The following is a 22,310-nucleotide window of genomic DNA, read 5'->3' as shown; positions in this document are numbered from 1 at the left end:
TTCGGGGGTCAGAGAATCCATTGAGACAAGTAAAAATGGTTTGTAATGGTTTAGGAAACCCCCAAATCCAAGATAGCGTCCACTTATTATCCATCCGAGAGACATAATTGGGGTGTCTATGCTATGGTTTGCGGGTTCATAGAATCCATTAGGATAAGTTAGAACGTTAAGCAATGGTTCAGAAAACCGCAAAATCCGATATGGCGTCCAAAGGGCCACAAAACCACTGAGATTTCTCAATAGAGGGCGCACTTTATAAACAGGAAATGAACTTATGTTTCTCTCTCACCCTTATGGTGTCACCGCCCCCCCCCCCCCCCCCAGAAAGAGGGTGAATTCAACTATTGACAGGTCATTGTCAACACTGAGGGAGTGGCCGAGGGGGGGGGGAGTGACAAAGACAAAGTTACAACTTAATAATAATAATAATAATAATAAGCAAATAATTACCGTTGGTGAAGGTGATAGTTTGCCATTGCCTGAAACCAAAAGGTGATTATTTGCTTTATATTCCACATCTAAAACAATTTAACTAAAAAAGGAAAAGGACGTGTATGCATCTACATAAATGACACCTAGGCCCAAATTCATACCAAAAAAGTTTAAGTTAAACCCAACCCCTTGAGGGTACGGTGCGCGCACCATGTGTTTTGTTTTATTGCGCTTTCGGATAATCTTCAGTGAAAGTGCGTTGCCCTGTGTAGATAGTACCTCTATCTTCGGTAAAAGTGCGTTGCACTGTGTAGATAGTAGTACTATCTACACAGTGCAACAAACTTTTTGCTTCTCTCATCAATAATGGGCGAACTATCTTTCATCACGTGATTTACTTTTGACCAATCGTAGAGCAAGATTCTTAGTATGTGGAATATAATATCATCTAGACACACATTCATAATACCTACCATACAATTAAAAATGTTTAAAACCTCCAGTTGTTCATGTCATCTTATAACGATGCATGCAGATCTCCATGTTCCTTCATTTTGATGAGGAATGTACCTAATTAGTAAGGAAAAATTATCTTCTGCTTCACTATCAAGTGACTCGTTATATGGATTGTGGCATACATCAAGTCGGCAAGGTCCACACACACACTGTTACATGGTAGATTTCCAGCCCCATTCTGTGGCGTTCATGTATTCTAAGGAGGGGGGGGGGGGGGGGGGGGTAAACACATATTAAGACATACAGGCGTGTGCCGCTCTAATGAGTCACCTTTTCACCAAGAATCCCTAAACATGGGTCCCATTTTTAACAAAAATATCCCTAAACATGGGTCCGTGTTTTCAAAATTTCCAAAATTTTCGCATTGCATTGTGAAAATTGTGGAAAGTGGGCTTTACTTCGAGAAAAATGACCGCTAAAGATAGACAGGGTTTCGAGACTTGAGCGGCACACCCCTGGCCAAACCAAATCTAATCCCCCACCCCTACCCGGGCTTGGTAGTAATTGTTCTGAGGGTGTGCATTTGGTGGAGGCTGGCGTAGGAGGGAGTTGCATTGGCAATTTTCTTGACGAACAAGTTGTGTCGTAATGATGCAACTGAGTCACTTACAGCGGCCACCAAACACGACAGATATTGCTTTGATACCAAGTTCCTCTAAGTTAGTTACTTTGGCTGACTTGGTAGAAGGAAAGTACTAGCACAGGATTCCAAAGTGAGGTTGCATTTCACAAGCTTCTGGAAGACTACTTTCTTTCCTATTCCGAATATCCGGGAAGCCGAATCGCAATCGGTGTAGGCATCAAGAAACAATAATTGTGAGCACAGATCCCGTACCCAGGTCCACTTTCAACTGCTTACAGTTCTACACCTTCGGAGCCTTGGCTCCATTGTAAGAGTGGAGTTCCCTGCCATCTGTTCTAAGGATATTGCGAAGTCCAGTTCCTTTCATCAGGGTACCGAATGCTTCCAGCAAAATCATGAAGGTCTGGAAGCAACCTATTTGCAAGTCAATCCCTTTCAGTGGGCTATTCTGGGGTACATCGATGATTATAGCTCAGCGGCCTTCCAATATTCTGTTTTAATAGTCTCGTTCAAAAGGAAAGACAGAGCTACGACTCTGGGAGAGATTTTGAAAGTACAAATAATACCCGAACAAACCATAAATGCTGCTTTGCTTTGCAGGTTTCAACAGTTCCTGGTAGTTTAAAAAACAAGGGAACTTGAAGTAGCAGAGGTGATGAGCTTTAAGCTCAGTCTGTCCCTACCTACACTTTTCGAGGCTAGGAATGTATTTCGGAAGGCTGAGAAGCAAGTAAAGTGTCGGGTGAAGCCGTAAAAGAACACAGACCAGTATGTCCTTGATGGTGGTTCCTTGGTGTATCGAATACCATGGAAAAAAGGAGACATTTTTTGGCAGAATAGCACGATCATATCATGATTTCACAACCCCCCCCCCCCACTATATGGTTCTGCAAATGTAGTTTTGACGGCTATGGTGGAGGGCCGTCAATTAATGATAATGTACACCAGCGACGTAGGCAGAATGCCCATCCAGTTGTCAAGTTCAATGCAGACACAGTATTCTCAGGCAAGAAGGATGAGTTTTTATCAAGAGACTGCAATAAGCAGGGACTCATGAATCTCATTAGTGAGGAACTGAGGAAGGGTAATTGCACCGTCATCAATGTATCTGGGGATGCAGATGTACATATCGCTAAAGCTGCAGTGAATTCTTCTCGTCGTCAGTCTACTACTCTGATTTGAGAAGGCACTGACCTATTGGCGTTACTCCTGCATTACGCGGGTGAAGATAGCAGGGAACTATACTTCCACTCTTCCAATGCAGCCAAGGCTCCGAAGGTGTATGAAATTAAGCAGTTGAAAGTGGACCTGGGTAAAGATCTATGCTCACAACTATTTTTTTGACATGCCTACACTGGTTGCGATTCGACTTCCAGGATATTCGGAATCAGAAAGAGAGCAGTCTTCCAGAAGCTTGTAAAATGAAGCCCCACTTCTTAAGAGCTAGTACATTTCTTTCCTTCTTCCAAGTCAGCCACAGGAACTAATATAGGAACTTGGTATCAAAGCAATGTCTTTCATGTTTGGTTGCTGCTGTAATGACTCAGTTGCATGCATCATTACGATACAACTTGTTTGTCAAGAAAAATTGCCAAATGCCAATGCGACTCCTTCCTACGCCAGCCTCAACCAAATTCCACTCCCTCAGAACATACTACCAAGTCATGGCATGGATGGAGAGTGAATTATAAGACATAGACGCCACAGACTGGGGCTGGAAATTAAAGGACAATGATGTTGAATACGGAGGCTGTACCTAGTAATCTTCTTAAGTTGATTCATTGCGACTTCTGTACTGCTTGTAGCACACCTTGCTATGCCTGCAGATGTAACACTGAGTGTGTGTGTGGACCTTGCCAACTTGATGTATGCCACAATCCATATAACGAGTCACTTGATAGTAAAGAGGAAGATGATTTTTCCTTACTAAAGTACATTCCTCATCAAAAAGAAGGAACATGAAGATCTGCATGTGTATTCGCTATAAGATGACATGAACAACACGAGGTTTTAAACATTTTTAAAACTCCCTCAGTGTTGACAATGAACTGTCAATAGTTGAATTCACCCCTTTTCTGGGGGAGGGGTCTGTGACACCATAAGGGTGAGAGAGAAACATTATAAGTTCATTTCCTGTTTATAAAGTGCGTCTCTCGGATGGATAATAAGTGACTTATGGCAATTTTTATGTAATGGCGGTCATTGTGGACGCCATCTTGGATTTTGGGGTTTCCTAGACCATTACAAACCATTCTTACTTGTCTCAATGGATTCTCTGACCCCCGAAGCCACGAAGTAGAAACCAAATTATGTCTCTAGGATGAATGATAAGTGAATTATGGCCATTTTTAGGTATCGGCGGCCATCTTGGACGCCATCTTGAAAATAACAGCTTTCTGAACCTTCGATTTTGGTATACTTTTAGTTCAAAGTTCAAAGTTCAAAGTTCAATTTATTTCTCCACAAATGCAAAACATAGGGAGCTACATAGAATAAAATACATACATACAATACAATAATAGAACATGTACAATATATATAGAACGACTCCAGTTGGAGCAATGTATGTTTCAAAAAGAAACAAATCAGCAAATGTGGAAGGGGTAGTCAAAAATCAAAAATGATTTGTCGAGGACTACCCCAATAATTAAACAAAATTATACAATTAAAACTTAAAAGTAAATATAAGGTAAAATTATGAGGTGGTACCAATAACAAGAAAGAAGAGGGAGAAAATATCAAAGACAGGGGGGGGGGGTGCATATACCTATATGTGAATGTTGTAAAGGATGGGTTACTTAACAGGAATAATCTTAACTTAGCCTTAAAAGAATACAATGAAGAACGATTTTTGATGTCAGGTGGAAGATGACTCCATAACATAGGTCCATTGAAGGATATCCGTTGTTGTAAAAAAGAAGTCTTAGCTATGGGTATATGGAAACTATTTGCATTTCTTGTAGCATATGAATGAATAGAAGAGTTCAGTATAAAAAGGTCATCAAAGACAGGTGGCAAGTTGTTATGTTTGTACTGGAACATGAATTGACCAAGCTGCATAATATATATAGAATTAACATTTAAAATATTCATCCGTTTAAATAGGGGTGCAGTATGTGCTCGGTAGGAAGATTTGGTTATCAAGCGTATGGCTTTCTTTTGAAGAACTAAAAGTCTATTCAGAAGGGTTACTGAGCAGTTGCCCCAAACAATATTTGCATACGACAAGTAAGGAAGCAGCAATGTATTATAAAGGTTGCATAAGATTGGCAAAGGAAATAATTTATGTACAACATAAAGAATACCTATAGCACTTGAAATCTTGGAGGCAATGTGGTTAACATGTGTCTTCCAGTTTAAGCCTTCATCTACATATATTCCTAAAAATTTTGTTGAACAGACTCTGGATAAATATTCATCATTTAATTGCACATGTAATTCATCAACATCGAAATTGATATTTCTACCTTTAAACACCATATAATTAGTTTTAGTCATGTTGACCTTTAATTTATAAGCATAAAACCAGCATGAAACCGTCTCCAATTCTGTTTTCAAATCCCTATTCAGTTGCTGAACAGATTTACCAGACAAAAACATATTTGTGTCATCAGCAAATAATATAAAGGACAGTTTACTAGAAGCATAATGAAGATCATTAATGAATAATAGAAACAATGGGGGGGGGGGGGGCAAGGATACTCCCTTGAGGAATTCCAGTCACAACGTTACATAAATCAGAAGGCTGTTGATCAATAATAACAAAATTGTTTACGATTATTCAAATAATTTTCAAACCAATTCAAGGAAATACCTGAGGTCATGTTATTCCTGAGGTCAAATACTACTAGAAACCGTTGAAAAACCTTTTGTTGCAATTTTGGGGGGTCAAACCATAATTATATTGACCTGACTATTATATATGAAAGAAAGGCCAATGAATACACTCTCAGACGCTTTACAGTTGATGTTTTTTTTTGTTTTTTTGAAGGCAACAAAACAGCCCCTGTAGAAACACAAGAGTAAAAACAAATGTAAATTAAAAACATCATAATATTCAAATAACCAATTACATTATTATATACTTCATGATCTGTATCAGCAACAAAGAAGGTGTTCAGTAAATAAGTTCATTATAGACCAGCTTCAAACATTGTATCAACTAAATAATCATCACTATTATTTTCATGACTTCAATGAACAGGTTAATTAAATAATATATCATGTTTAATATAACGGCTAAAGGACAGTTAACTTTTCATTTCACAATATAATTCCTTACATCACTTAAGCAAAACCTAAATTACAGTTGAAGTGTAAAAAGTAACAACAGATTCATTCAATACATAATGCAAACAATATCTTTTTAATACAAATTAAAAATCCAATAAGACTCACCGCCCACACTATATAAAAAAAGGCTTGTCTTCAACGTACGCCCTTGTACAATACAGTCTTTGTGGTCCTATGAGGGATAAAACGTAATATATTACAATTAACATACATCAAAATTCAAAGGTATGAATACATACAATTCAGTAATATAGACCATTAATCTGTGTAAAATCGTAAAACATCTAACCACCAATAAATTAACAAGTGCGAGTTTAGGATTTTCACTTCGTTTACATGCACGTACGCCACTCAAATACTATAAAAAGGATCGCATAGCAAGAACCCATTACACACTCAAATTCAGGGGTGTCGATTTGTATCCGTGGTTGGGGGGATGATAGGTGCCAAAATATTTTCGGCAATGGATCAAAGCAACCAAAAGGTAGAAGCGTGAGGCAGGTTGCACCCCCTTCCTTCCAAGTTATTAACTTTTTCAAGTCACCCTCAATAAAGATAACATTTCAGAGAATATGGGAACCATGTGGGTCCCACATGGGCTTGCTTCCTGGGTTATTATCCTCTCAAGCGCATAGCCAGGATTTTATTTTAGGAGAGGTAGTGAAGCGAGCGAAGCGCGCTGCCTAGGGCCTCCCGCGCAAAGCGCGAAAGCTTTGACGTTTCTTTAAATTATTAGAGAAAGAAGACGGTTCGTTGTACAATTCTCGACTCTTAATCCTTGTCTAAATTCGGTTTCTTTTGACGTTTCATTAAACTATTAAAGAAAGAAGACGATTCGTTGTACCATTCTCGACTCTTAATCCTTGTCTGAATTCAGTCCCCCCCCCTCCTTTTACGTTTCATTAAATTATTTGAGAAAAAAGAAGATTTGTTGTACCGTTCTCGACTCTTAATCCTTGTTTGAATCAAGTTCCCCTTCCTCCGCGCGTAGCGCGGAAGATCTGACGTTTCATTAAATTTCTAAAGAAAGAAGACGATTCGTTGTACCATTCTCGACTCTTAATCCTTGTCTGAATTAAGTTCCCCCTCCCTCTCGCGCGAAGCGCGAAAGCTTTGACGTTTCATTAAATTATTAGAGAAAGAAGACGATTCGTTGTACAGTTCTCAACTCTTAATCCTTTTTCTTCCTACGTCCTCTTCCTTTCTTCTTTCTTTCTCTCTCTCTCTCTTTTTGTTGGCAGGCGTTTTTTTTTTTTTTTGGGGGGGGGGGGGGGGGGGGGGGGGGCGACTGCCCCACCGCCCCCTGGCTACGCACCTGTATCCACTCTGTCTTCCATTATCTCTCTCTCCCACTCGCTACTTCTTTTGTGCACTTTTGCGCTTCGCGCTTAACATTACATTGTAGCTCGTTGCTTTTTAACGCTGCAGCTTTACATTTGGCGCATTGCATTTCTATGATGATAAATAAATTGAATAAATTCATCAATTCCTGATGAAGCCGTATGAGTGAGAATTCAATTTATTCTTGTCTCATAAATGGTTGTCTCATTTACTTTGTTTTCTATTTATATATGTATGTATTATGAAAATGAGATAGCAAAATGTGTATATTGATTGTCATCTTGCGAGTAATAACCATTAACTACTCTCATCGGGCTCTCATCATTAATTTTTCTCTTCATTCTTTTTTTTTTGGGGGGGATGGTGAATTATTGGGGGCGATGATTGCACAGGCCACCCCCCCCCCCCACCTGAAATATTGGGGGGGGGGGATACATCCCCCATCCCCCCCGGGATCGACACCCATGCTCAAATTCTGTCAATCATCCATAGGGACATCAATAATTGTTCAACAAGCATATAAGTAGGATACATGTACATATATAACAATAAATAGATGTAACATTTATAAGGATAATCGAATGATTAACTCATATGCAACTCAAATGCCCACTATGCACGTGCACCACTTGTGACTTCTCTGCAGTAATGTATTCTCCAGTCATGTGAAAGCTGTCACCTCCTGCAACCGAACCCAAGCCCAGGTCATTGTCCAGCGTGCACTCAGAGGCCTGAGTCACTATGAACATGACTGACAATGAAAGCAGACAAAATATACAGTTCCCCAGGTACACAAAGGAACATCCCTTCACTGCTATTATATAAAAATGTGTAGAACAGGTGTCACATGCATATTCACCTTTTCACATAATAGCAGTGAAGGGATGTTCCTTTGTCTACCTGAGGAACTGTATATTTTGTCCGCTTTCTTTGTTCGTCACGTTCATAGTGAGTGCACACTGAGCAATAGCCTGCACCAAACCCAGGTCCAGCCACATGAGGCAACAATCTCTCATTACTACATATAGATAATTATTATAATCACTCATATCGCTTCAACGATTCTTCTTCTATTTCTGAACAAAATATGCACGGTTCATTGTTATCAAAGCTCCATTGATCACAGGGGGTCAAATACATGTATTTCAAGATTTAGCCTACGGAATCTTACGTTGACCGTTGACGTAGGCAAGTGTACATGTACATACAAAATGGCAACTTTTTTTAGTTTTCAGAATATAAGCGCTCTAAAATCGACCCTGGCTCTTTTCCTGCAAACGTGTTTTGTCCTGGGCACGATCAAGTCCATCGCTGTGTTTTTACCAGAACTGGAACGGAATTTAGGACTAACCTCAACCGATATAGGACTAGCTCTGGGATTGTTCGATGCCTTTGCATTTGTTCCAGGTATGTAGCCCATTACAGTACTGTTATAATCTCTATCTGATCAATGAGTGTTTTACCTGACTGTTAAGAAAGAATGTATTCTAAGCCCCCTTCCAAGGTATCGACATTGAACAGGATAAGCGAAATGAACCATCCAAAACTCCAATAAATGAATTCACTAATGACGATGATACAGCTAGCTCGGACTCAAACAATTCCTCAATATCCGACAACAACGAATATGATATTTGTGTTAAAAAACTTAAAACATGCAACGGCCTAAAATTAGCTCACTTTTGTTTGTAGTATGTATAGAATGTATCTCAAACTACAAGTGATAATCTGATCTCAATAGACGGATATACACTATTCCGGCGGGATAGATCAGATGGTCGCCGTGGAGGCGGCGTTTGTATTTATGCAAAAAACACATTATCATGTATTGAACGTTATGATCTCAGTGATACCTCATTGGAGGCAATATGGATTGAGTTAATGTTACCCTCATCTGAGAAACTATTATTATGTTGCCTGTACAGACCACCTGACTCGAATATTGAGTACTTTAATAACATGCTAGATGCATTTGAAAAAGCAACTGATGAACCATCTGATCTACTGATATTAGGGGACTTTAATATTGATTATAAAATGGACGAATCACTCCATGAAAACCAAATTAACCTCATAGAAAATCTTTTCCTGTTAACACAAATGATAAATAAACCAACAAGGGTAACTACTTCATCATCAACTTGTATAGACCATTTGTTAAGTTCAATTCCCCAGCACATTATATGTGATGTTGCACAAATTTCCATGAGTGACCATTATATGATTTATACTTGTATAATTGTATTAATACTATCCTGGAAAGGAAGCAACATAAAACTCGTCGTTTTCGTGATTATAAATCATTTGATGAAAATCGATTTATTGCTTCTATAAAATCAGCTGAAATATTTCAATTAACTAACGATGTTCCAATCGAAGTAACATGGAATACTTGGAAAGAAACATTTTTGAAAATAAGTAACGAACATGCACCTATCAAGACAACTAGGGTAAAAGACAGATTTTTTTCCTTGGATGACTCCCGAAATTGTAAAACTTATGTACACCAGAGATTTTCTTAAAAGAAAGTCCGTGTCTTCTCCTGAACAAGAAATTCGAAATGATTTTGATAAAAAGTATAACAAACTAAAAAACATATTATCTGTGTCATACGAAAACAAAAACAGGAATATTTTCGGGATGTACATAATAAACATAAGAATAATTCGAAGAAATTATGGACAGAATTGAATAAGATTTCTGGAGTGACAAAGTCTAAGGACCAGAGCTGTAATATTGAATGTAATGAAATGAACGATTTTTTTTATTAATACAGGTAACAATATCTCTAGATCATTTGTTAAAGAAAAACCGAAATGGAATCATCCACATTGTATTTATGAATTTTATTTTCAACCAATTGTTAGTTCCAAGATTCCAAAACATTTAACTAACTTAGCTTCAAATAGCAATTTAGATGTCTTAGACTTTGACACTAAATTACTCAAATTAGCTGCACCATATATTGCTCAATCCCTATGTGCCATCTTTAATGCAAGTCAGGATACGGGAATAGTACCTGGTGATTGGAAGATTGCACGTACCACACCGATTTTCAAAGGAAAAGGCTCAAAAAATGAAAAAAAACAAATTATCGACCAATTTCGGGTGCTAGTCATATTCCCAAAATTATAGAAAAGGAAGTACAATTACAGTTACTTTCCTACCTTCAAAAACATGATATGATTAATGTCGATCAATACGCCTTTCTTCCAAACCATTCTACTGTAACATGCTTACATCGTGTCATAGATGACTTCTACGAAGCCTTAAATACGAAAGAAATGGTCGGTGCATGCTTTCTAGACATCTCTAAATGTTTTGATTGTGTTGATCACGAGCTTCTTCTATTCAAACTTGAAAAATATGGAATAAATGAAAACAGGCTCATATGGTTCAAAAACTACTTAAGTAATAGGAAGCAAGTGGTATACTCCAAAGGAAAATTATCTGATACAAGAGAGCTTTCTATCGGAGTACCACAGGGCAGTGTCCTGGCCCCCATTTTGTTTCTTATATTCATAAATGATATTTTTGAATGTATAACTGAAGGCGTCTGCAACATATTTGCTGATGATGTTGTAGTCACTGTTGCAGAAAGTAAGATAGATGATGTTACAAAGAAATTACAAAAAGATATTAATGCTCTTGATAATTGGTATAAACAAAACCGATTACGCATTAAAACAAGTAAAACCAAAACAATGTTAATCAAATTAAGATCCTCTGAAGTATTAAATATATAGATAAAGGATGAACTGATCGAACAGGTAAAATCTATAAGATATTTAGGTATAGTGATTGATGAAAATTTGAAGTGGAATGTATACTTAAGAGACTTATGTAAATCTATTGCCTATAAAATCTATTCTCTAGGAAAGCTGAATAAATCCCAGAACTATTGAACACCCTTTATAAGTGTGTAATCCAACCCTGTATAGACTATGCAATATCTGTATGGGGGAATTGCCCAGCCAGCTACAAGCTGCCCCTTCAGAGATTACAGAAAAGAGCTGCTAGATATGTAACTGGTATCTTTGACTATGAACTTGCAAGCGGCAACACATTGATAAAAAACTGTCCTGGCAAACTATTGATCAGTGCCGTGATTATTTTCTGGCTATGCTTATGTTTAAATGTATAAGGGGCATTGCTCCACCTCGTTTATCAAATGAAATAGAAATGTATTTCGACCGCCATGGCCTAAACACAAGAAATGCAAACTCCCTTAATGTAGTATTGCCAAAACCCAACGTAACCTTATTCAAACAATCTTTTAAGTATGCTGGAGCGGTTAATTGGAATAAGCTTCCCAATGATATCCAAAATGCCAATTCAGTAGAGAGTTTTAAATATCAATATAAAAATATTCCTTTAAAGGATAAAATTTGTTCCCTGCCGTTTCTCCTCACTACTACAACATTATATGCAACAACCTGTAATGATTGCTAACCTAATTACCTAGAAATTTCAAATACCTACATTACGTCCTAAATTTGATGTTTATTTTTTTATAATTATGCAATATAAACCATATTTACAACTCATTGGGCTTAATCTCGACATAAAATGTTTATTAACTTCATTGTTATATTTAATTCTAATGTAAAATGTCATAATGTAAATGTCATATTGCATTATTTTATATTTTGTCTCCTCTTTTCGTCTTTCCTAAGCTTATTTTCTCTATTTGTGTTGTTTTCGTTTTTTTACCATTTGTATAAAACTGCTATTTTGTTTGTAACTACTCTTAACGTCAGTCTGTATTTGTATTTTCCATCCTTATGCAGGACCATTATGTAAAACAGCCTGCGAGCTGATTAATGTTATCCTGTTAAAAGATGTTTTAATAAATAAATAAATAAATAAATAAAATATCCATGGTTGGGGGGGATGATTGGTGCCAAAATATTTTCGGCAATGGATCAAAGCAACCAAGAGGTAGTAGCGTGTGGCAGGTTGCACCCCCTCCCCAAGCGCGTAGCCAGGATTTCATTTTAGGGGGGGGGGGCGGTAGTGAGCTCGCGAATCACTTACAGAGCGCGCTCCCTAAGAGGTTGGGTGCAGGGAGGGGGCAGTTTCCCCCCTCCCCGGGGTGATATCAAGAATTGAATTCTTGATATCAAGAAATATGTTTTAATGGTAAAACTGCTTGCCATAAGATCGCGCAAGCTCGCCACAACTTGAACCTCCAACTCGGCTAAGTGGGAGCCCTGCTTTAGTGTAATCGGCCACTAATTAGGCCCATTAGCGACTTTACAAAATACATGCTCTTCCTGGCTGTTTGGGAATGTGTCAGTTTGCAACAGAAATGGAGAAACGGGAATTTTGTTGAAAATCATGTGATATATTTGGGGGCTAGCGCCCCCAAGCCCCCCCCACCAGTACACCAGTGACATAGGCCTACATCAGCTTTTCAATAAAACAAAAATAAGATGTGACATTGTAATTTTTCTCCCAAAATGAAAAATGTTTTATGAAATATCAGAAAATAAAATGAGAGAAAAAAATAAAAATAAAGATACAATGCCGTGAATTTTAAAAAGGGTGAACGGAAACAACATAGCAACTAGTGTACTATCTTATAAGTCATACTAATGTCCGAAAATCTTTCTCCTTGTCTCCGATCTAATCACGAATTCGTCACAGAGTTCATCTATGTTCACACTGTCCAGAATAATTGTTTGATGCAGATTGCTACTTTTGCGCTTCGCGCTTAACCTTTAGCTCATTGCTTTTTAACGCTGCGGCTTTACATTTGGCGCACTGCATTTCTATGATGCTGTTGATTGAATAAATTGAATAAATTCATCAATTCCTGATGAAGCCGTATGAGCGAGAATTCAATTTGTTCTTGTCTCATATACAGTTATCTCATTTACTTCATATATATATATATATATATATATATGTATTATGAAAATGAGATCGCAAAATGTGTATATTGATCATCATCTTGCGAGTAATAACCATTAACTACTCTCATCGGCTCTCATTAATATTTCTCTTCATTTTGTTATTTTTTATGGTGAATTATTGGGGGGGGGGGGATGATTGTACAGGCCACCCCCCCCCCCCACCTGAAATATTGGGGGGGGGGGGGATATATCCCCCCATCCCCCCCCCCCGGGATCGACACCCATGCCCCCTTCCCTATATTGTTATCAAAAACATCTACACGAAAGTTATGACCAGTTCCCGTTGTCATAATCACAATTCGTCTTCTTCCTCTTCTTGTTTCTCTTGTTCTTGTTCTTGTTATTTTGGTTTTTGTTGTTGCTGTTATTCTTCTTCTCACCATCACCATTATATTTATTATTATGACCATTATCATTATTATTATTACTGCTTCTACTAGTAATACGTCGACGACTACCACTGCCATTACTACTTAACTTAAACTTCAGCAGGTCACTCTCGATTACGTAGGCATTATCCCCGCTCTCTTTATCATCTGATTATTATCACTAATATTATTATTATTATTATTATTATTATAATTATTATTATTATTATTATTATTATTATTATTATTATTATTATTATTATTATTATTATTATCATCATCATCATCACCGTTGTATTCATAATGCAGGTCCAGTCGTTGCCTACCTGTACCAAAGGCTTCATGGCGGCTACCGTAGAGGCCTTGTGATGACGGGTTCATTCTTGGCACCGGGAGGGCTTCTCATGGCGTCTTGGGCTACCAATAATGTTGAACTAGATGTTTGTCTCTCAGTTGCTGGTATGTTCATGATGATGATGATGATGATGATGATAATGTTGTTGATGATGATGATGATGATAATGTTGTTGATGATGATGAATATGTTGATGATAATAATGGTGATGATAATGACGGTGATGGTTCTAGCATAATAGCATAATGATCAGCGACTGCGGAGGGTCTTTGAAAGTAGGGGGCACAATAATAAAAAGGGGCACTTCCGAATCAAATATTTTTGTAAAAACTCTATATACCAATATCTAATATAAAATGAATTTTGAGGTCTATGCTATGCTACTCATTTCAAGATTTACATAGTTTTATATACATGTATATGTTGTGTCTTTTCCTATGTGTTCAAAACCCAATATAACAATAACAATGGTGATGATGTCGATGAAAATGATAAGAAAAACAAAGTGTAGTGACAATTTTGAAGGAACATTTTTGCTCCAGCTCAAAGAACTAATCAGCAACTATGTCTAGTTACATTTGCATGACGTGTCGAGCCATATTGCTCCGATTGTCTCATTTTCGCTCGCTGGAACATTGCCAGCACAAACCACTGACCTCTACCTCCTGGACGGATCATCGCCCATTCCCATTCACTATACGTTACGCACTAAAAGGCTGTATTGTCTGACCGTTCATGAATATTCTTTTTTTTGCCTACCTCGGCAAAATGTTTGCTTTTACTTAATGGAAAAATGACGGTAGGGGTAGGATGAAATGGACATAATGAACCAAGCGGAAGTGATCTATGATAATTCATGCTTCTTATCCTTCGTGTGCTTGACTTATAATCTTAAAAATCGCTTGTCAAACTGGGTCCAAAGTTCGACTTGTTTCACATGTGTAATAGGCAATGACGAGCTTGCAACCTATTTTGATCAAATAACGGTGGATGAACTTTCAAAAGATAATGGGACATGAGGGTTCCAATGAAAGAGCTAGTGATTACCTAAGTTGGGGTGGATGTGCTTTTCGTTTAAACAAAAAATGAATTTTTAACGATTTTTTTGTTGGTACAATTCCATAGGCTAACATGTATGTCTGCTGACTCTGCATGACGATAGGGGGCGTTGTGAAATGAGACTAAATGGAGCTATATGAATGCTTTATTGCTTATCTCCTATTTGATACTCAATTCATATCAAAGAAATCATAGTATAATAATCTAAAAGAGTAAGTAATTTTGCATTTTTTTCCTTGAAGGACTCGGTTCCAACATCCTGTCGGTTTCACTCGTAATTACCCTTAGTGACCAATCTGGTGATGCCTTTGGGATCTTTTACGGTGTTGGCAAATCGGGATATGCCTTCGGGATAGCCCTGGTGCCGCTACTGGCTGATTTCCTGATGGACATCTATGGCTGGAGAGGTTCCTTACTAATCATCGGGGGCATCATGGCCCATCTGATCCCATTGACCTTGATGGTGGATATCAACGCAGGGGCGTCCTGCACGATGATCAGGGAAGCACCAGTAACGGTCGACGAACAATCAATTTGTGGTGATACAAGACTTCTTCAGGAAGCGTCACTTCTTCAAAGGGATAAAGCACCGACGGACGGTTTTAAGGCCGATGTTACACCTGCAAATATCGCCACCGGGAGTGAAAATGGCAACGACCCCATGGAGGAAGTCAACGAAGAGACACTGCGTGATGATGCAAAATTAATGGAGGGACCATCCACTAGTCAACGACATCAAGCAATTTCTAATTTGTATCGTAATAACAAAGTCGGTCAGATGAACTGCTCTGGGCTATATGCCATCACTTGTCGAATCCTTAGCGATTCTATCTACAACCGAGATCCCTGGATGATTCTTTTGATGTTAGTTACAATGGTGTTCGCTATGGTAGACGGTGGTTGGCACGCGTTTCTTATCCCACGTGCGGTCGGCCGAGGTATCTCGACGACCAAGGCTCTGTCCCTAGCTTACTCGGCGGCGACTGCAGCCTTCATCGGTCGTTGTTTCGGAGGACTACTCTTGAAGTACAAAATCTTTTCCGGGCAGTACTGGTTTCTGTTTCTTACCTTCCTCAACATCACGTCACTGCTAGCTGATATATTTGTGCCTAAATTCGCTCTGATGATTGTGACGTCGTTCATTATGTCAATAACGATTGCCGAGCGGAACATTCTTCTATTGGTGATCTGCAAAGACAGGGCTCCGGAGTCCGAATTTCCCGTCATACTAGCTTCTTCCGAGATTGTGTTCGGACTAGGAGCTTTCCTTGGAGCTTCCTTATCAGGTGCGACTTTCTTTATAAGTTCCAAAGGCCGCTTACAGTTAAATTAAAGGTTGATGGAGCACATTTTGTCAAATTTGAACATAAAATTGTGAAAGAAATTCTCCAGGAGCAACCGGAAAAGTCTTTTTTATAGTATCTAAACACAAAGCAATCTGTGACCTTTTGGAATAATGAAGATGAACATGAAAATGAATATAAATGTACCCAATCTTGCTGTATATCGAATTCCAAACACTATGGCAAGAGACTATTCCACATTTGCCCCCTTTTCACCCAGATTTTAAATTGGGACCTATCGGTTGTAAATATTAATTATATAATATTGACTGGCCTTGAGGGGTATATCAGAAATATTGACCAAGCTCAGATCATATTGCCCCGAGTCGAAAGACGAGGGCAATATGGTCTTAGCGCGGTCAATATTTCTGATATCCCCCGAAAGTAAAGCCAGTCAATATTTTTATTGTTATCCAAATCAGACATCTAGAGCAAATAGAGACATCCACCATGACAATCTCAAGAACTGAACAAACTTTGTCAAACCAACACTGTGCATCCAGTGCTTGACAAAATTTTCGATACACTACAAACAGTGTGTATTTGGTGTGATTATTACGTCACAATAGAGTGCGCGCAAAGTGCGCAGGTTCTCGTACGCATAATATTAATAGATGCGCAATGAAAATGCGAGACCGTGGAAAATACCAAGGTATATTTTCACTCGTCTCTACACGCAAAGTCAATACGCGCAGGGAGACCAAGGAAAATACAAAGAATATACCCCTCCGTTCCCACTGCTAGTGAAAACTAGGGCAATACGGTTTTGTAAATGACCAGCTCAGATGTCTGATACGGGTAATAATATATTATATTATTAGTAGTAGTAGAACTTTTCTTTTTTTTCTTTTTTTTTTTCTTTCTCTGCAGGTTACGTGGCAGACTTGACCGGTACTTTCAACGCTTCGTTTATATTTATCGCAGCGGTCGACGCGGTTGTATTCTGTCTCATGGTTCCACCCATAATCGCTGAGAGATCTCAAGAACATGATATAATAACATTGTGAACTGAAGAAATAGTCTATCGAAAGAACATAAAAGAATAATATTGTGAAAGGACATGATGTAATTGTGAACCCAAGAAATAGTGTATCAAAAGAACCTGATATAATCATACTGTGAACCGAAGGAATATTCTATCCAAAGAAAATAACGAAGGCATGATAATATTACTTTAATATCGTAGGTACATGTAGTAATAGTTGTGATAGTCGTCGTCGCAGTAGTAGTAGTAGTAGTAGTAGTAGTAGTAGTAATAGTAGTAGTAGTATAAGCAGTAGTAGTAGTAGTGATAATAACAATAATGATAGTAATGATGAAGATATGACAACAATATTGGTCAGTCATCCGGGTACTGCGCTACAGATATTGAATACACTGATTTATTGTTCCACTTGAAAGCCTTATATAGATAATAATCACTCATATCGCTTCAACGATTCTTCTTCTATTTCTGAACAAAATATGCACGGTTCATTGTTATCAAAGCTCCATTGATCACAGGGGGTCAAATACGACTTAACTCCATTTCGTTGACAATCAGCCGTAGACGAAAGACTTCATGCATGGCTGATTGTCAACGAAACGGAGTTAAGTCTGTAGTCAATTCTGCATGTTGCTATGGCAGGCACCCAGTGAAAACGAATTTGATAAAATTATGGAAATGCAAGCACTACTTTAAACAAACAGAACTTTGTCATTCCTTGCTCATTTTCCCCGATTGAGGTGTCATATGAAAGGGCAGAACCTCAACTTTGTAGAAATGTGGTTTTCTCTTTGAAATTCAGATACCGTCCGCCAAATGACTTTTTTTTTTGGTTTCCTCTCTTCAAATTTATTTTAATCACTCATGCATGAAATATGTATCATATGAGTTGCATCAAATGAAAGAGGAGTATATATCTAAGCTTTCCAAATACGTGTCATTTATCAATTATAAATGTGATTAAGTTATGATAAAACATCGATAATTCTTGGTTTCGGTTTTTTTCTGGGACGCACTGTATATATAGCGATGCAATGTACGGTGATATCCAGTAGAAACTGTTATTATATATAAATAAATATTGAATTCAGCTCCTAGCCTACAAGTGTCTGCTATACGATTTAAAGGATGACATTTAGAACCCGATAGGTACATTTAGGTGTATCCCTAAAACAATGCACCAGTAAATTTGCCATATGGAAACGTTGTATCATCCGCTCAATCTGACTTGCGTGCATAGAACAAATAAGCATTTTTCCATGAAAAAGTGAAGTTTTCTAAAATGTGCGTTTCTTTCCAGCATTGGGGCGCCCGGAAGTCACTCGGGTAACATTTCATAAAGTATAATATAAAAAGACCATATGCAAATTTTCTGTACTTTTGTCGGAAAAAATACATTTATCCAGCACAATGTCGTCTTTTTTTGCGTTGGAGAAGAGCAAATATCGAGTTTCAATCACACTTTGGCCGCTCTCGCAAGCTCTCACTCGTTTCACTGTGGTCAAGAGACTTTGGGGCAAGGGGTTAATGAAAATACTAATCGTTAGCTTTCTTCTGGTACCAATCTTGTTTTGATTGATTGTATAATTTTGTCGGAATAAAGGAAACAAAAAGGCTCGACCAATAACTTATCAGCGTCTGAATTGACATTTTGACCTTGAATTCCCTGATGCAAGCGCACTAATGACGTCATCTTCGCTAAATCGGTGTCTTTTATCGTAAAATGCGACACTTTCACAATGTTTATACATCTTTTTTTAATTATTAGTAAGATATAACATATTTTTTATGATATCACTGAAGTTTTGGGTTTTGTTTAATGAGTAATTTTAAAATAAGACCCATTTTACAGTTTTAATTTACTGGATCGTACCATTAAAGTCGCAGGGTAGAAAGATGCATTTTCCAACCGCGCCAAATTTAATTAACATTCCGACATTCTGTTAAATGGGTTCGTGTTGTTAAGAATCCACTGCTTTCTGCTCCAACAAACGTCCACATGCAGAGTCGTTTATCAACTAAATTATTCAAATTTATGGATGCTTCCTAGCTTCCCAGGTGTTTGTGTTGCTGTTGAAGCATTTCATTCACCTACTATCATGCTTTGTACTCCAATTGCCAGAACGCAAATATCATTTTGGTTTTATAGTTTCATCGGAGTTGTTTATCAACTATATGTATTCAAATTTATGAATGCTTCCTCCCCAGGTGTTTGTGGTGTTTATGCATTTCATTCACCTGTTATTATTCTTTGTACTCAAATTGTTAGAATACAAAATGCATTTTGGTTTTATAGTTTCATGCAATAAGTAAGTCAATAAAAGAGCATGTTCTGCACAATAAAAACAATGTGTGTCCCTATTGTACAATGTGGTGTGTCCCCTCATTTTGTAATAGTTAATTTACCCATTCACATAATGGAACTACCTGCCCGATGAAGCCAGTGGCCTGTGACCAAAGACGTTTAAATATAATTACTAGACGGAAAGCAGCACGCGCGGAAACCATTACACGAATGGGATTAGGCTCCGCCTCTTTTGGATCATTTGAAGACAAAATAAGCACCCGAGGCGGCTTTTTGATTGGATATGAGCCTCATGAATATGTATTTTATCGATAGTATCGTTTAAGAAACCGGATTATATATTTGACCTCATTGCGTCACTTTAATTATGCAGATTTATGCACGACGCTACTACACTCGCACAAACTGAGAAGATTTAGTTCATTGAGAATGGGTGAGTAATTGATTGAAATATGAGTAGATTAAGAGAATTTAGTCATCAATTTTGAAAAAGCTACAATATTCTTCGTGATCTACGGTAATTTCGTTTCATTTTGAGACAGTTCTCAACAGATTGTTTGGGAAAACACTTGGAAAATATTGCTCTTGAAATTGCACTTTGATTTTTATCGTCATGAAGTAGTTTGACTGCGGTTTGCCGTCATTTCACCCTAGTACTCCAGTTAGGGCCCCGGGGTTTCGGCAGGCCCACCCCGGGGAATTTCGGTGCTCATTTGCATCAAGATCAAACTTTCAAATCAAGTTTTATTTCAGATTTGATCGTCATCATGAATCTAATTCACCAATCATCGATTGAATTTAAATATAGATTTAACGTTACACCTTAAAATAATCTATGAAGCATGATTTTTTGATAATCCTAGTGGATTAATTCTTGTTAAAATCTTTAGTAGATGTGGACCCTGATTGCTTACTTATCATCAGTGCCATCCGTTCGCTCATAGTAGTTGCACCATCGGTATACGCGGTGCGTGTCAACTTTATTTAGGGTCTAGGCCTAGAATAGGCCTAGACTCTAGACCAAAATTATCTGTGACCATTGATAATCAAACAACTCCAAATCCTATTTCATTTAGATGTAAACCTGGAACTTATTAATAAAAATATTTTAAAAAAACAACAACACTAGATCTTAGGATTTGTTTATTTAATAGTGGGTCCAGTGTGCTTGTCAAGTTGTCATTAGTTAGACTGAGAGGTCTGTAATATAGATCTGTAGACTAGAGTCGAGACGAATCTAGACCCCTATTAATTTTTAGAGATTTTTTTCTTCTCCAAATTGTGCAGTTCATGTTGATAAATCTTTTTTTTTTGTGTAAGAGAAGAACCCTAGTCCACAATTATGTTTACTTATGTAGTCCACCTCTTCTTCTTGTTTTAATAAACCAATTCTACTTGAAACTACTTTAGGCCTATATTCATAGGCCATATAGGCCTAGGCCTAAAGCACTTTTTGAGGCACAAGTTAAATCTTCCATTTAGTTTTACTTTGTACTGTGGTCCATTAAATAGGAATGTTGATTTCCACACCATATTAACATTAAGGCCAACCATGACATCAAAAATAGCTGTAGGGTCTAGTTTTATTGCTAGATCTATTTTATTTTGTTAAGGAGAAAGGGACGCCTTGATTGTCACATTGATTTGTTTTTCTTCTTGTTCCAACAGATTGAAACTGAAGAAGAGCTGGAAGGAGTTAGCTGATGAGTAGACATTACAACATTTTTTATAGTTGCAAGATGACGCAGAAAGTCCCATCCAGGTAAAAAAAAAAATCAGGATATTTAGCACACAAACATAAAACGACCACCTATTAATTCACTGAACACGAAATGTAACTAAGTTTATGTTGCAAGCGTATACAGGGGCAGGGGTGGGTCCAGGAATTTCTTGCCGGGAAGGAGGGGGGGGGGGGGGCACACGGTGGGAAAGTTTTAATTTGACATTTTTCTCCGTTGGGGGAGGGGGGGGGGGGGTAAGGTCACCTTTTCAGGTAAGCCATTGGCATATTTTTTTAAATTTTTTTTTAAATAATTTTTTTTGTTCGGGGGGGGGGGGGCGTAATGCACATTCAAAGCACTACATGATCATACATGTATGGTATACACAGGACCCCTCATTACTTTTTTGGAAGTGCTTTCACTTCTTGAGCAATGAAGATCAAGAAGAACACAAAATAAGATCAATGAAAGTCTGTTTATAGGATGTATTATGGTTGATATGTAGCCATTAATATAAATTTGTAATTGAAGTACCTACATTGTTTTCTCTCATGTAGGATGATGCTTCGCTACAGTGGATGATGAAGCCATGCTGGTTTACAAACTCAGGAGAGGAACAAAGAACAGATATTGACGGGATCATATCTAGAGATGCAGGCCTACTACTCTTCATACGAGCAAGTGTGCTATTAAATATACATGTAGGTACCCCAATAAACTATTGTGGAACACATATCATGCAGAAAGTTATAGATCTGACAAAGATATTTTTCATTGTCCGTTGACTTGTAAAAGAATACTTGACTGAATATCATAATTGTGATTTAGATTAAAAATAAAATGTCAATATAGATGAAATATAAGTCTACATTACGTATGTTTCAGTAGCATTATTTCCATCAGAGCACATTCTCTGGTCCAACTTGTTTGGTGAATTTATGTCCCATACTTAACCGAGTATTATTCAATTATGAGCATGAGTTTACAGTACAAGTACATTGTACATGTATTACTTATTTCATACCTTGCCTGATCCAAGCTCCATCAGGCCTATTGTCTTAATGGGATCATCTGAAATAATCTAAGATGTG

At 37.7% G+C, this 22,310-nt stretch overlaps 1 protein-coding gene and 1 long non-coding RNA gene across 2 annotated transcripts; both read left to right on the top strand.

The window, feature by feature from the left end:
- Positions 1–8,210: 8,210 nt before the first annotated feature.
- Positions 8,211–17,464, top strand: LOC105446668 (monocarboxylate transporter 5-like). The gene is made up of 4 exons (XM_030973319.1): positions 8,211–8,572; positions 13,761–13,910; positions 15,108–16,151; positions 17,079–17,464. Exons 1-4 carry the CDS (start codon positions 8,377–8,379, stop codon positions 17,213–17,215), a joined length of 1,527 nt encoding a protein of 508 aa, XP_030829179.1. The 5' UTR covers positions 8,211–8,376; the 3' UTR covers positions 17,216–17,464.
- A 2,393-nt stretch (positions 17,465–19,857) lies between these two features.
- LOC105442544 lies at positions 19,858–22,107 on the top strand. Its single transcript, XR_004061821.1, has 3 exons — positions 19,858–19,931; positions 21,167–21,260; positions 21,777–22,107. It is a non-coding gene; the product is annotated as an uncharacterized LOC105442544 (long non-coding RNA).
- The last annotated feature ends 203 nt before the right edge of the window (positions 22,108–22,310 follow it).

The sequence above is a fragment of the Strongylocentrotus purpuratus genome, unplaced genomic scaffold, assembly GCF_000002235.5.
Source record: "Strongylocentrotus purpuratus isolate Spur 01 unplaced genomic scaffold, Spur_5.0 spur5_scaffold_6, whole genome shotgun sequence".
In the NCBI taxonomy this organism is placed as follows: Eukaryota; Metazoa; Echinodermata; class Echinoidea; order Camarodonta; family Strongylocentrotidae; genus Strongylocentrotus; species Strongylocentrotus purpuratus.
Note: the sequence above shows the minus strand (reverse complement) of the source record. Positions and strands in the feature narration are given on the sequence as shown.